General features: G+C 38.2%; 1 protein-coding gene across 1 annotated transcript in view; it reads left to right on the forward strand.

The window, feature by feature from the left end:
• Positions 1–257: 257 nt before the first annotated feature.
• The window catches only part of CD96 (CD96 molecule), a 63,454-nt gene continuing 48,148 nt past the window's right edge, over positions 258–15,563 (forward strand). The window contains 1 exon segment of the mRNA XM_085221157.1: positions 258–315. Within this exon segment, the coding sequence (XP_085077283.1) occupies positions 258–315 (58 nt within the window).

Genomic DNA, 15,563 nt, shown 5'->3' on the forward strand with positions numbered 1-15,563 from the left:
TTCCTAGTCTGCACACATGTAACATCATCCCCTGCCTGCCTTCAGCAATGTTCCTCATCACCTTTGGCGTATCCCCAAGCTCTTCTCCAGAGAGCTTTCCACAGCACAAAGATGTCAATAGTACAAATAATTAATGTCAAGTGGCTGCCAATAACTTCTAGGTCTAAAAACACAACACATGTAAACCCTTGTTAATTAATTGCGTCCTACCCTGAAAAGAAAACAGTGAGCAAATGGGCACGGATGTTACAGTGGTAATGACCAGTGATCATTTTTTCCAAGGAAACATTGAGAGGCACAGCAACTTTGGCACAGGTAAGTCCTGATGGAGTTTCTTTATCTCCTATCATCTTCTGCAAATGACTTTATATTTTTTTTAACTACAGAAAACAGAAGTGTACAAACACGATATTAAAAAAGAAAAAACATATTTATTTTAGATATGAACTACATAGAAAACTAAATAGAAATGCAGCAAATGAGAAATTCTGTATTTCAACTTGTGTTTGCAAATTGGATGCTGGAGAAGAGAGCGACAAGTTTAAATACAAGAGCTTTAGAAACACTTTGGTTTTGATACCTAAAATACTCTTACAAGAATGAGCAAGGAATAGGGGATCTGACTAATGTATTATTATTACCTTTGGAGTAATACCAGCCTTTCTATTCTTTTCTCCCACTCACACACTCAGTCTGACTCAAAGCCAGTTGTGGCCTTTCCTTCCCCCCAGTTTCCTGTCCACCATGCCAAGAATTGGGTGAGAGTGCAATGAAAACAAGATCCTTCTTCAGGGCTGATTTTCAGAGCACAGGTGACCATGACCATCAGTGTCCTGATGTAACAAATAGGGTTTTGTGAGAGAAGGGACCAGCAATCACCTCTGGTTTTCCCACACACATTCCTAGTGTTCTATCTTTGAACTTTCTGTCTTCTGCAGTAAGGGAGGATGTAGCAGACTTCCAAGAACTACATTTTCATGGCTAGTGACAATGTGGGAAGATGATATCTGAAGTTCTTTTAATCTGGAATAGGGAAAAAGTAAAGGAAGAGGAAAAAAAAATCTCTGAGTTGTTGAGAGTTATTGATCCTGTCACGTACCTGTGAACTGAACTGAAATTAGCTTTGTTGCAATAAAGATAAGCAAAGTTCTCCAAAGCAAGCTTCTTAATGCTGGTAGTGCTGAGTATTCTTCTGGCTGGACAGCACAATTTGTGGGACATGGCAATTTCTCTCAGATTACTCTGTGGAGGCTCTTTGGATGCTTAGAAATTGAATGGCTCTCCTATCACTGGTGGAGTTGCAGGGTTATCAAAACATGGTGAGCTGTACTGATTTCTGCAATTAATCATGACTGATTTATCACTTGATTGTAGGAATGCAGCCTAAATAGATTTTTTTCCATCTCCCTTGATCCCTAATTGATTTTTTAAAAATTTTTTTTTTCTTGAACGCTGAAGCTTTGATTTCCTTTCATAAAGTAGATTAGAGTCATTAAGGCTGTGAGCTGTTTAATCATTCTGCTGCATAATTACTGTTGCTACTGTTGTCTTCTGGTTTACAGTGTTTCTTTATTAGCAGCTCTTATTGCCAGAAGGTTTAAGCATTTAATAATCTGTCAAGGTGGTCTTTTGCTTGCTTTTTTTTTTTTTCTCTTTTTAACTTGAAGACCTTTTTGGCAATATCTTTAAGCACCTGGCCAGGTCAGGTACTTTAATACTCAATTATCTCTGTCTAGTTGGTCTCACATTGCTTTTTTAATTAGCCTTCTTCTGGATAGCCACAGTTATTCATTTATCATATTCAAAATGTAAGCAAGTCACATGCAACAATAACAAGCAGTAGGAAATCAGAACTTCCAGACATGTTACTGAGATTGATGGCCATAGAAGACACATCAAGCAAGCTTTTCTCAGTTAGCATAAGCAAAAGATCCTGACCTAGCATTCATAGTAAATGCAGGCTGTAGTGGTTTCCACAGCACAGAGGATTTATAAGCCCTGAGGAGTCCTATCAGGCCTTGTCCCACTGCTGATGCGTCCATCAGACTCTGGCCATCCCAGAAGGGTAGGAATGCTGATTTACGGTGTTTTGCAGCAGTGGTGGACAGTGGTTTGCTCTGGGGTGCAAGCTGTGAGGTGCAGCAATGCCCACATAAGAAGAGCACTGAGCCAGGCAGCCCTGTCTCCCACCAGGATAAGGCTCTGCTCATCCTGCCAAAGCAGCTATTCTTCACCCAAAGCACCTGCAGCAGCCAGAAGCGCGGGTTAGCTTTTGCAGTGTCTGCAAGAGAATCAGAGCCTGGAGAGCATTGGGAAGCACTGGGAGAAATGAGTAGTTCACAGATTACTGAAAGTAGAGATGTAGCAGACCATCAGTAGGTGCAGGGCTGAGGCAGTGAGCAAGCGATCAATTCTCCCTGTCCTTGAGAGAGAGGATAAAATGTAATGGAATTCCCTGCGTTAACAAGTAAGAAGAAATTTCTCAGTGCTAAAAGCTAGGGAAGCCTGGGAACAGATGGCCTGGGGATCTGGTGGCATTTCAGCTGCTGGCAGTCACTGCAGAATGAGAGAGAGACAAGTCTGTCAAAAATGACACAGATATAATGGAGCCTCCCTCCTGGCAAGGCAGCGGGTCAGGCCGCCTCTTAATTCTCTTTCCTGGCTGGCTCTCTCTGTGAGTGGAACTGCAAGCCAGAGGGAACAGAAATGCTGTGATTTGCTTGCACGGGTCCCCCCAGAAGCTGAAAACAAAAATGCAGAGCAGTTTTTGATGGATGCAAAAAGAATGAAATCCTAATGAGGGTAGCAAAGAATTATAACTGCAAAGAATGAAGAGACAAGGATTAGAAGTGGAAAAGAATATACATATTTTTAAAGAAAATATTCTGGACTAATATCATCTTTGTAATTATGTGTTTGGACAGTGTTTCCTATTATTTTAGAATTCCTTCAGTCATCTGGGGGTAAGCTTTTACATTAATGGAAGTGACTGTCTGCATTTCTTATAGCACTTTGCAAATGTCTTAGTTTATCTTGACAAAGGAAACTTGCAGATATTAATTCTTGGGTTTTGTCTTGTCTATATGATAATCCAGGCAAGATTTGAACAATTTCACTACAATAGCTTCCTCTTAGGAAAGCTTTGATTGCACTAAAACATACTCTGATGTGCTAATCTCTTAACCTTCTAGAGTTCATTATTTGGACAGATAAAAATTAAGTTTAAAGTGACCCATAAGGTCTTCTTGCCAAGATATAATCTAGTTAAAATTTTCTCAAATTGAATTACGTGGACTGCATACCATGTATTGATTACAAAATCTTGTTAATTGAGTCGTATAGTAAGACTCTTGACATGATTTTTTTCTCTTTTGATGGACTCAGTTTTTAACAGGCACTTCAGCATTTTGTTTTTCAGTGCTGTCACCAGCTTGATAGCTTCTCAGTCATATAAGGCTTTGACCTCTGTGCCACTTTATTGATTGAAGAAAAACAACTGCAAAGTTAACTAGTCCTGTGCCATTTATGAATATATTTCTTGTATTACATCACTATGAAGAAGCTGAGGGCTACTTTGAATTATGCCCTGAAGGACTGGTGCTGTGGCATTGATTTAAAGACATATACTTCATAGTTTTGAAATAGAAGTTTTAAGTATTGCTTTCAAATTTCCTTTTTACCACGATTTATAATTTATAAATAAATAATATAATTATATTATGTATGTATTTATTTATTTATTTATTTGTAATTTCTTATCTGGTGCTATCTTTGGTACAAGAGCAAAGCCAAACAAGGGAGCGGCTAAGTACACAGAGGAACTTCAGCTGTTCCCCATCATTTCTGGATGTGGGTGAGGAGTTAGGCAAGTTAGTCAAGAACTGTTCTGGGGTGTTGGATAAGGAGAAGATTCCCAGCTCTATTAATTTCTTCTCTGGTCCCATCTATGGCTTTACTCTGCAAAACTTTCTGTTCTGGATTTGAGACCTCAAATACTACAGGCTCCTGTAGGCCTTCTCATCCCCGTGCTGTTCAGTGACCTCTACTGAAGGCAGCAGGAAGAAGTCTGATGCTTCTTCAATTAATTGCCAAAATATGTGGAAAAAGAAGCAAAGAAGATGTGGAGTCTGAAGATCACTGCAGGGAGGATGTCTTGAGTCTTACTATGAACCTTAAAGGGAAATCTGAACCTGCTCAGGAATTATGGGCTCTTGAACTCTGACTGACCTCTTCCAGTAGATTTGATTTTAGAGAATATCGTTTGATTAGTGATAGTGGATTTTGAATGCTTCTGAAAAAAACTGCTCATCTGAGTGGGTTGACAAGTAAGGGAATAGATTGCTCTGTGAAAAGAAAATATATAATAATAATAATAATAATAATATTAAAACCAAGATGATTTTCTAAGTGTTGAAAATCCCACGCAAAAAGCTTTTCTGGTAGGCAGATCCTATTCACATAAGTGAAACAATAACTTGGTTTCAGAGGAAAAAAAAAGGATATATATATAAAAACCAATTGTCTGTTTTTCAAGATAGTCTTGCAGCAAGCCTGAGGTTAACAGTATTTGTTCGATTCATCGTAATTACTAGAAATGCTTCATCCATTCAGAAGCCTTTGCAATACCCCCAGGACTGCTAAGCTTTAATATAAGCTGTTTTTCTCTTTTATCTCTGTTTTTTCTCTCACATGATTTCCCCTTTTCTTTACTCTAGATGTCTAGCTTTTGTTGTTTTGTTTTTTTTTCACTTGGAAAGGTAGCAGTTAAGTGATGGTGTTTCTCATCTTTTATCTGAATTTCTAAGGTCCAATTCCTACATAGAAACTACTTCTTGATCAAATTATTTTGCAGGTTTTCTAGTGAATCAGCTTGATCAATCATTTGTTCCTGTTTGATAGAGTATACAAATGATGTTGTGGTACATGATAATCTTTGGATTTTCCCACTACCTAGCAGAATGCTGGTTCCGAGGTGGGAGTGTGGAAATAGAAAAAGTGACAGGCCCAGACAAATGAACAATTAAGTTCGTGTACCGAAGTCTGTGGCAAAGTAATAGAATGAGGTGGAATACGTGCCTGGAATATCAAAATTTTACATGCTAGTTTAAAGTGTCCCAGGAGAGCTGTGGGATAGATACTGCATGGAAAGTGAGCAGTGTTCTCATTACAGCAGATTAGGTTACTTATCAGTAGCCTGAATATGGGAAAATAAGACGGGAACTGTTTGAAAATAAGTGAATATGCATATTTTTCTAAACCAAAATACTGCTTATTTGCAGGGTGTATATTTTGAAGTAATGACTGGTCAAAGAGGAGGAGTATCAGTGCATTTCAAGGAGCAAAGTGTGAGAGATTTTCAGCTTGATCTCAGGTAAGAGCCTGGCAGGTTGTGCCAATAAATCATGTCACACAAGACACGGTTCCAAAAGCCACCATTCTCCAGCCACATCTGGAGGATTACGAGTGGTGAAATGGCGATGAGAAGTGAAAATACTTGCTTCCACTGGTTATTTAAGTAAGTTCTCCTTTCAGGAAATTGATGTAGTCCACATTGTATACTGCACTGCACCTCCAGTTTGGACAGGAGAGGAGTTGTGTTAGCAAATGCTCAACCAAAAGTAAAAAAATTGCTAAAGTAATGGACTCCAACAAAGATCCAATTTCACTTTAGCAGTAAGTTAACATGTTTTCTTGCAGATTATTATTATTATTATTTCTTTTTGCTTCTGGATGTAATTTTAATGCCAGAAAACTGCAAACTGGATGATAGAAAGGAAACTGGAATGTAAGTTGTAAATAGCGCTATTGACTAAATACCAGTTGTAGGTTCTATACTGCTCATGTATGAGCCAGAAAGCACATCTTGGATGAACAATTTTATTTCTATTTTCATAGAAGCAGCAGTTTAAAAAAAAAAAATCATTATCACTTGTGTCTGAGCTGATCATGTTTGATTTGGAAGTCACTGGGATGCAATAAACAGGAAACCCCAGGGTGCCATTTTACTAAGACAGTTTTCAGAAAGGAACCACAGTTTCTGCTGCAAAGCACTGTTGATTTACATGGATTTTCTTGACACATGTTTTGGCAAAATGTATCAGCTTGTGCTTCTTAGCATCAACAAATAATACTTGACTTGCAAACGAGCTCCTTGGCAAGTACCCAGCCACAGGAGGCTTGAAGATTTGACTGAATAAAAAAGACTTCCATTTCACCAATTTGTGAGCAGGCATTGTCCCTGCCATAGTCATCTGCAGCCACTCTGTGCTCTTTGCTTCTCAGGCTCTTTTTTTCTTGGATAGTGCAGCTATTCAGCCTGTTATTTTTTACCAAATTCCATGCAATGAAAATTAAACATTTATATTTTCAATTTCCATGTAAATGTCTTAAATGACTCTCAGACTCATCTGTGCTCTCATGTTTGAGAGTGATCTTTTCTCTGGTGGGATGCTGGCATTTGTCTCTCCCTCGATAAGCCCTAGATAATGTTCAGCTTAAAAAAAAAAAATAGCAACCACCTTTCTTTGTATTTTCCCAGTGAAGCTTTCTTCTTCTTAAGCTTAAATATAATGAACATAAACCCATCTGGAAATAAAACTGTGCACTTGGTTCACTAAAAAATGTAATTACATTATAATCAAGCTGTCACTTTATGAGATAGTGGGAGATGAAATACACCATAAACTGACAAAAGATGAAGATAGCTTTCTTTTTTGAATTTCATTCACAGCACAAAGCAGTGTAGCAATTCTGAATGACAAACAGCATAACCAAAGAATCTCTTGGAGATGGGGAAAGGGCCATGGCACAAGGTCTAGAAAGACAGATTGGCTTTCATGTAGTGGAATAAGGGAGCCTTAAACTATATGCAGAGCAATGCACATGTAGACTACTACTGCCCATAGACTGACAGCCCACCAGTACTGGAAAACAAAGATTAGAAACACTCGTCTTCATTAGGAAATAAATTGAAATTACGCATCTCTGTAGCTGTGGTGATTTTTGAAGCAGAATTATCAGCCTTGGTTTCTTCACCTGAAGCCCTTATGCCCTACCAAGCTGTCAGCCTCTATTTAGCAGCTAAATGAGCAAGTGAATCAAGACTATCTGAATGTGTGAGGGATTGTTTTATTCTTTGTTCTTGTCCTGCTCATTTTTGGTGCTCCTGCACTGCACATTGCCTTAGTACGAATGGAAACGTCTTGATGTGAGGGGCATTCTCAGTCCTGAACAATGAGAAATATGGGTCACTCCCATTTAGGTGACAGCATTAACATGGGAGAGATTTTCCTCACTTCTCCTGGTCCTTGACATGTGAGCTGCTTTCCTGTTGTGGAGTAAAGTCTTCTGTCCCCTCGTGATGCAGTTTTTTTGAGATGTGAGTCTGTTCCCCACTATCCTTTCTCTGTAACATTGCTTCCTTTATACAGGTGGTCCTGTTAGCGACTATTGGTCTGAAGTTTGAGAGCAAGCTGGTAGTAAACTGAGGGCACAAATGTGTGGGGAGAGAGAACAAAGCTGGGAATGCTTTCGGATGCCTCCTTGCCTTTCCAGAAGGGATCAGGGAGTCTGCTCTCATGGATGGATGGAAGATGGCGTCAGAATAGCCTCTCTTCTGCCAGTTACACATCAAATAAAGGAGAATTTGTTTGCACAGGGTCTTTCATCTGGTAACTGACAAAAGCTTCAGTAATACGAACAGGGCTGAACTTCTTGTTTTTGTCGTCTGATTTTGTTTCTGTTCCAGAGATAAATGGTAACATACTGGGAGGACCATGCTGTGGAAGCGGTGCAGCTGATACCTTTGTTCAGTGTCTTGCTTTTCTCTTTTCATGCTATGCATACAGCTACAGAGCAGCACGACATGCTGTGCTGTCCGTGCACAGCATTATCCACTGTGTGGTGGGTAAGGCACACTTTGTGTATTCATCCTACATCTCTGGCAGGGCACTGAGAGCTTCAGAAAAACAGGAGCTGAAGGAGCTCACTGGAGACGTTTCAATAGGACAGCTTGCTTTTTCAGATTTTAAGCTGTAGTTTGTTTAAATGTAATTAATTTTTGTTTTTCTGAGAAAAGCAGAAGGATTTCAGTTCCAAGAAACTGAACATAAGATGAAGTGTTGTAAAAATAAATAAATAAATAAATAGATGCTTTTCCAAATGCTTATGTAACCATACAATCTCTGTTTTGACAGAAATAACATCTTTTGTCAGAAACAGCTTCTGACAGTAGCTTCCTACCCAGATCAAAGTAGCAGTTTTAAAGCTACATTTTTTCTGTCACCAAAAATCAGCATAAGCAACCCCACTCGAGGACTGACAATAGTGGACTACTGATGTAGTTTAGTGTTCTGGCTGTAAACTGAAGATCTCTCAGCCTTTAAGCATCTCCCTAATTTCATACTATGCAGCTTCGTTGGCAATAGATTTGGTTAAAATGAGATCACGTTCTTTAATTCATGCTCCTGTAGAATCAATTGGACAGCCTCAAATAGAGTATTTTACCTTTTCCATGCAAGATGTATAAGATGTCTTGAATTTAGAACAAACAAAATAGAACAAAATCCAAAAAAAACCCACAACCTTCTATTCTTATTACAGCAGATGTAAGGAGACTCTTCTTGGCTTTGATTGTGCAAACACTGTGGCCATTTGGTCATAACAAGGCCCAGTTGAATTGAAATTGAAGACGTACCTATCCTAGTACCTCAGATAGTCTGCTTTCCACATTTCTGTTCTGCAAAGATGATGATAGGGAATCTGTTTTTGTTTCATGCCCATCTTTCTACACACAGACAAATATTGTCAAGAATCCCCACCTTGCAGCAGAGCTTGGGTGCTTGGCACTGCCTGAAATCTGTGCTCCTTGATTGATGTGAATCCTTAAGAACGGTGAAGGATTAGTGAGTACTGCTTCTATTCACTCCCTTTAGGTCCCACTGCCTTTCTGGCTTTTTCTGGCCATTCTCAGATTGACCTCAGGTTTTAACAGATGCTGGGGGGAAAAAAAAAAGTCTTTTAAATACGTCAGATTTTGCTCTCTCTTTTTTTTTTTTTTTAAACTCTGTTTAAACAGCTGGGACTGGAGTTAATTTGTAAAGGTCTGTTTGTGGTATAAGTTCCACAGGGAAAGCTGAATTGAAGAAGGGATATAATAACCTTCTTTTAGAAAATAAACAAAACCGTTGAAGCTAGTACTGCTTAACCCTAGCATAGAAAGATGCAGGACTTTTGCTTCTCTTTTTGCTAAGCAAAATATATACAGAGATTACATATTTTTTTGAAGGTAGCAAGCATCTTTGGAGATGGTGCTAAACAACTGGCAAAATAGTATACTCTCTGCCTTTTGGTTTACCCTAAACTAAACATTATTAAAGTCCCACAGTCAACTACATCTTTCTGCTATTAAATCCTTTTTGCACTCTGAAGATCATAGCAATGAAATAATTCAGATACATGACACTGTAGAGTCATGGATGTGTATGAAGTCACAGTGCCCCATCTGGACCAGGAGAAATGTTCTATTGCAGGTATGGACAATTGTAAGTGATTCATCTTAGCCAGAGAATCAGGGTACAAAATGACCCCAGTGGGTTCATGATACTGTCTGTATCTAGGGAGTCTGCACAAGAGTTACAAATTCTGGCTTGACTTCTTAAACCTGGTTTTAATTCTTGACAATTATTTTGGTCTCTTATATCTTTTCTTTCTCCTGTGATGTTTCCTTTGGTTCCTGTGCTGACTAAAAGACAGGCATTTATGTATGAGCTGATCTGTTGAGATCTACCCAGTACCTGATGACTTTGCCTGCCCCTGAAAGAGGCCTATTACAGGTAAAATGAGCTTTTAATTGTGTCACTGCAGGGGCCAGGGCACAAAATATCAGGCATAAGTTGAGACTGGAGTATAAGGCCTAGATTTGACCAAAAAGTACTAACAGCATGTTTATTACCTAGTTAGTGGATGCCTCTGCTCAATGAGGCCCACCTTTTGCTGAAGCTGCCATAAGTTCCTGAGCAAAGAAGGTCTAAGCTTTTCCTAGTATCCTAGTAACCAGGTCTGAATGCACTAGCTGTTTGGTTTTGTGTTTTCTGTTGTTTGAAAGCTGAAACTTTCATGATTGTTTCTGAAAAGGCTGAGCATCTCTGGATCTGTGGATTTCCCTTTCCCCTCAACCTCAACATCAAGCTGCATGGTATTGGCAGTGTGACCCTAAAACAGTTTCACCATCTGTTCTTCGTACAGGAACCCACATGAGGAATGGTGACACTGATAACACACCTTTTATTCTTCTCTTCTTCAAGCATGCTGAGATTGAGGATAATTGTTATCATACTTCTTATAAACCTGTTCTTGTAGCTGATGCAAAACGTTCTAAAAGCATGTCAAAATAACTTGCTTAAGCATGGTAATTTGCTAAAAACTAAGGATGCTGGAAAACAGAACAAACTCATTTAAGGACTTACAGGAAAAGAGTGCTGGCTATTTATAATCTCAGTATTTTAAACAGAATAACAACTCAAATGTGTGCAGTGAATTTTGGATGTGAAGACAGCGAAGATGGAGGCTTGAGGAATCAGCTTCTGATGTATTAAAAATAAAAATCTGTGAATTGTCTTTTCTCTGCTTGAACTAAAGAAGACTTCCATGTTATCCTCGCTCTTCAAGCAGAGACAGAAAGACTTGGTTGACTTGAATGAAATAAATCACTGCTCTGAATACAATATTAGATTGAAGCAAGATCTGAAATCTAACCTCTGTAGGCCTTAGACAGTCAGTAGTATGCACATGCACACCTGAAAAGCTGTTGATCTTCTTGCTTATTTTTTCTGCACTAATTATCCTAATATTTGTAAAACGTTATTCCATCTAATACTTTATAGATTAAAGCCAGTATTACAAATAAACAGGATTTTTGTTGCCTCTTTGTAAAATGCTTGTGGCATCATTAGGAGCAATCTGAGCTCTTTACATTCCTGACCTATGACTCAAAAATGGATGTGTAATTCAGAATGAGCACAATGGTAAGGACTCTCCTATTCCCACTTAGTGTGTTTGATGGAGAAAGCAAACGTCTTCTATATTATACTTATTACTAAGTTCAGCTGAGAAATAGGCTTAAAAATATGACTTCATTTGTATAGTTCCAAGCGTGTTAGCCTTGTTGGCCAGTACTGGCAATATTTGATTTGTCTATAATAGAAATACTTTTTCACAGCACTAGAGTTCTGGCCTCCGAATTATGCAGAGAGCTGACAACAGCAACATCTAAGACCTGATTCCTTTATTTTTTTTAGGACTACATCTTCTTTTTCAAGCATGTAGCCATAACAGCACTGGACCCAAACTTCCTAGTTAGAAAGTGGCACTTCCCTGAAGTTCAATATGTGTCTTTAGCCCTATTCAGAAGCCTGTGCTCTCCCTGTCCTTCCTGTAACTCTGATGCAAACTGCCTACCATAAATTTTCTGCTTCCATGGCTGTATCTGACTAAGGTGTGGACATTTGCCTTTGCAGTCATCTGTATCAATGCAAAAGCAAGAAATAAGTTCCAAATCTGAGACATTTATGTAATTGTTACATGGTTTTTTTTTTAGATTTTCCTTCCTTTCAGTGCTGTTAATTTATTTGATATATCACAGCTTGCAGTCTTTCCAAACTGTCTGGTTATCTCAGTGCATGACATCCACTTGTCGCAAGTACAAGTTGTCCCAAAGTAACCCAACAGGTCATTTCAAACACAGCCTTTCTAGAAGGGAAAATGCAATGAATAGAAAGTTAGAGACAACTTGGGAATCAAAAATAAAACAGAGCTCACTCACAGAGGCAAAAAATCCCAAGGAAGCTCTTTATGTACAGGACATAAATCTTGCCAGTTGTAGTCATTAAGACACATGGGTATCAAGGTCCAAGAGGAGAGATTTGCTAGACAATTAATAACATAGGCAAATTACACCCAGATATGAAACTGCAAATAGAATCAGAGTTGTGACACCATTTGCACATCATCACCATAACCTTGAAATTAATCTTTCATCCTTTAGCATTCTCAAGTCTATTGCAAGTAACTTTACTATGATAACAGTTGAGCCATCTTTCATGCCAATGCTCTTTGGCAGTCATACTGTGAAGATGTTGAGGAAAAAAGAAAGACCATTTTATATAGAGCTTTTGTGCACTATGAATATTGCTCCAATTGCATCCAAATGAGAAGTGTGTGGCTTGATTTTATAGAAGTTGCCAACTCACCTAATCAAAAAAATACAGTATTCTAAAAGATAGCTTCACCTTTTCCATGATCCACCTAATTAAAAAACTAATTGAAAATCAGTTCTGAGTGAGCTTTCTCCCTGCAGACATGATCTTTCCCCACATTTCCTTCGAGAAGTTCTTTTGAAGTATCAGAAATGTAAAGAGTGGTCATGGACTGAGGCTAAGAACAGTCAGGACTCATTTAAAAGTGTCTCCGGTACACATTTGATAATGAAAACCTGGACTGAGTCAGCATTTATTTGACCTACCAGCAAATGGAAAACTTACAAAAGCTCATGGATTTTCCATCACTAAGACAGATTTGGGAGTCAGTGGCATAGATATGAAATTTCAGATTACAGTATCACAGAATTGCAGGAATTGGAAGGGACCTCAAGAGATCATAGATTCCAATCACCCTGCTAAAGCAATTCCTTACAATAGTTTGCACAGGTATGAGTCCAAACAGGTCTTGAATATCTCTATAAAAGGAAACTCTGCAACTCTGGGCAGCCTGTGCCAATGCTCTGTCACCCTTATTGTAAAAAATTTCTTCCACATGTATCTATGGTATTTCCTTTGTACAAGTTTTAGACTATTACTCCTTGTCCTATCGCTATGCAATGAGAAGACCCTGGCCTCATCCAATTGCTTCCCACCTCCCTTTAGATGTTTATTAACATGAATCAGATCCTGCTGCAGTCGTCTTTTCCCCATGCTGAACAGACCCAGTTTACTCAGCTTTTCCTCATACAGGAGATGCTTCAGACCCTTTATCATCTTATATCTTATCATCCACTATAGTGAGGATATATCAAAACACAAGAAGCTCCTAGTAAAATGCATGATCTTTCTAATGGACCTCTGTAGGAAAGATGTTGTCTTAGGCAAGCTATAATGTCCTTGTGGCTCTGCCAGTTATGGTTGAGGTCGAGAAGTGTGAAATTGTTCGGTGGAGCCACCAAATATTTAATGAAAAGACTTCTATTCATAGAAGTCGATTAATAACAGAAAGAAAGTGTTACTGTTGTTATACACGTTCCCAAATGCATAACCTTGGTGAAAAGCAAGCTGAAGCCATGACGGATCACTTCCTTAAATCCTCTCCAAGTTAGCAGTCTGTTTCTATTAGCAATGTACCTCATCATTCCCATTTCCACATACTTGCAGGTGAATTCCTGTTTCACAGCTGAAAAAGAGATCGGCTGGATGATGGGGCTGACCAAAATATCCTTCTGTTCTAAAATTTCTTTTTACTGCCTCTTCTCTATTCCTCATCTGCCAATTTCACAGGTAGCATTCATACCAGCCCCAAAATGATGCTGACATTATTAATTCCCACTTCCACTAAAGCCAGGCAATAGTTTTGAACTACTGTTGTTTTTTTCAGTTTGTTTGTTCTCAAATCTAAAGTATCCATGTTTGAACATAAGATCATGATTTGCAGGTTAACTTGAGCTTGCTATTTGTTAATTCCCTTATTTAGCATTGCAGGATGTACTGCCACAATGTCCACAGAGAGGACGGATGCGTAACCGTCAATCTGTCTCATGCAAATTAGAAGTGGAAAAATGATCTTAGGTAATGGGAATATCATAAATATTTCTCCTTCTGAAGTGACACATTATCAAAAAGGTCGGGAGCAAGATGCAAGGATTGCTCTCAACACCACATTCATAATGAATCTCTTTCCTAATACCTTTGCATTGGTTCTGTTGTACCTTTATAAAAAACATGGAAAAGCAGAGAGCTGAAAATAGATCGGAAAGGAACAAACCATGAATTAAATTAATGCTACCACAGGTGAGTAGCACCAATAGTAATTCCTCCCTGTGCAGTTATGCTACAGTTTCGGATGTGATGTATATTCAGATGGACTTCTCAGAGGAAAAATGAGGCCAATGAGTAATTGTCATGTCAAATAATCAAATAATTGTTTTTCAGCCTGCTGTAGATTACTATTGGTGGCAAGAACTGCCAGGAGGCATTCGTACATTGAAATGATCAGAGCAGTGTGCAAGGACTGCCACAGCAAAGTTGAGATCTGACCCCAGAATAGGACATAAATACAGCACCAGACAGCAAGAGAAATCTGGGAGATATGTGACAGGCCAACAATGAGTGTGTGAGTGTTGTGAGTTTCTTTACTTGACTTTTGGGTTAGTTTTCTCAGGCTGATGTTTTGAGATCATAATCTGTTTCTCAGGAAAGCCTATGATGATGATTGTGCTGCTTCAACTACTGGGCCACGCATTTGGGTTTGTTCTCCTGAATATGTTCAAGTTGATGGCTATAAGGGCTCATTTTATAAAGGAATAATGCTCCCTTAGGATTTCTCTTTAAGAAAATACAGTTCAAAGGTAAAGAGAAAAGATTCTGGTTACAATAGGAGTCAAAAAGAGCATGTTGATTACACACATTTTTCACTTGGAAATGCATCCAGCAAGTGAGTGCATTAGCTTTGGACGTCCATAATGTTTACCACAGATATGGAATGCTGTAGGGTTATCAGAGAAGTATCTTAGAGTAAAGATGCATTTCTAATGTTTATGGCACTGAGATGGGGTTATGGACTGAGGAAAAAATACATGATGATTAAACACAGAAGTAGACAAAGTGGTTAATGAGCAAGTTTGTTGCACCTTTGCTTCTGTAGTGAGGTAATTTATTGAACCTTTATAAGCTTTTGAAAATTCTAAGATGTAAGATTATCTATTATTTTATTCTGAATTTTACTTTGTTGGCTTTTTTCGAATCATTTAACATTTAATCATTTAATCATTTATAGTGAGGAATACTCAGAAAGCATCAAGTAAATTAAAAAATTAAGATGTATACGGATGGCAAACAAACAAACAAAAAATCTGTATTTTAGAAATTATTTTTTCAGAAAAAAAAAAGATCTATTTAACCATAACTGCCAAATAGCTTTATTGCATTTCTGTGTTATATTTTATCTTGCCCAGTTAAACTTCATCATAATCAATAAGTCAGTTCTCATAATTCTCATCAAGAGATATAACATTGATAATTATTAACTTTGTCTCCATGTCAACAAAATCATTTTAGGAATTCTGAAGTTCACTTTAGGGTTAAAAATGGTAATCATGTTTAGCTATACAGGCATGATGGTTTTGTTCCATATCAGTTATTAAACAAATAGGAAAGCATGGACTGCCTTTGAAAGGATCTATTCTGTGAGTATATAGACAAGAAGGTGATTATGAAGATCTGATGCCTAACATGTAGCAGTTGGTTCAATGTCAGTGATGAATTTCAGGTGATGGAGATATTATCTATTAGTTGAAAAAA

Source organism: Meleagris gallopavo, chromosome 1, assembly GCF_905368555.1.
Source record: "Meleagris gallopavo chromosome 1, MGAL_WU_HG_1.1, whole genome shotgun sequence".
NCBI lineage: Eukaryota > Metazoa > Chordata > Aves > Galliformes > Phasianidae > Meleagris > Meleagris gallopavo.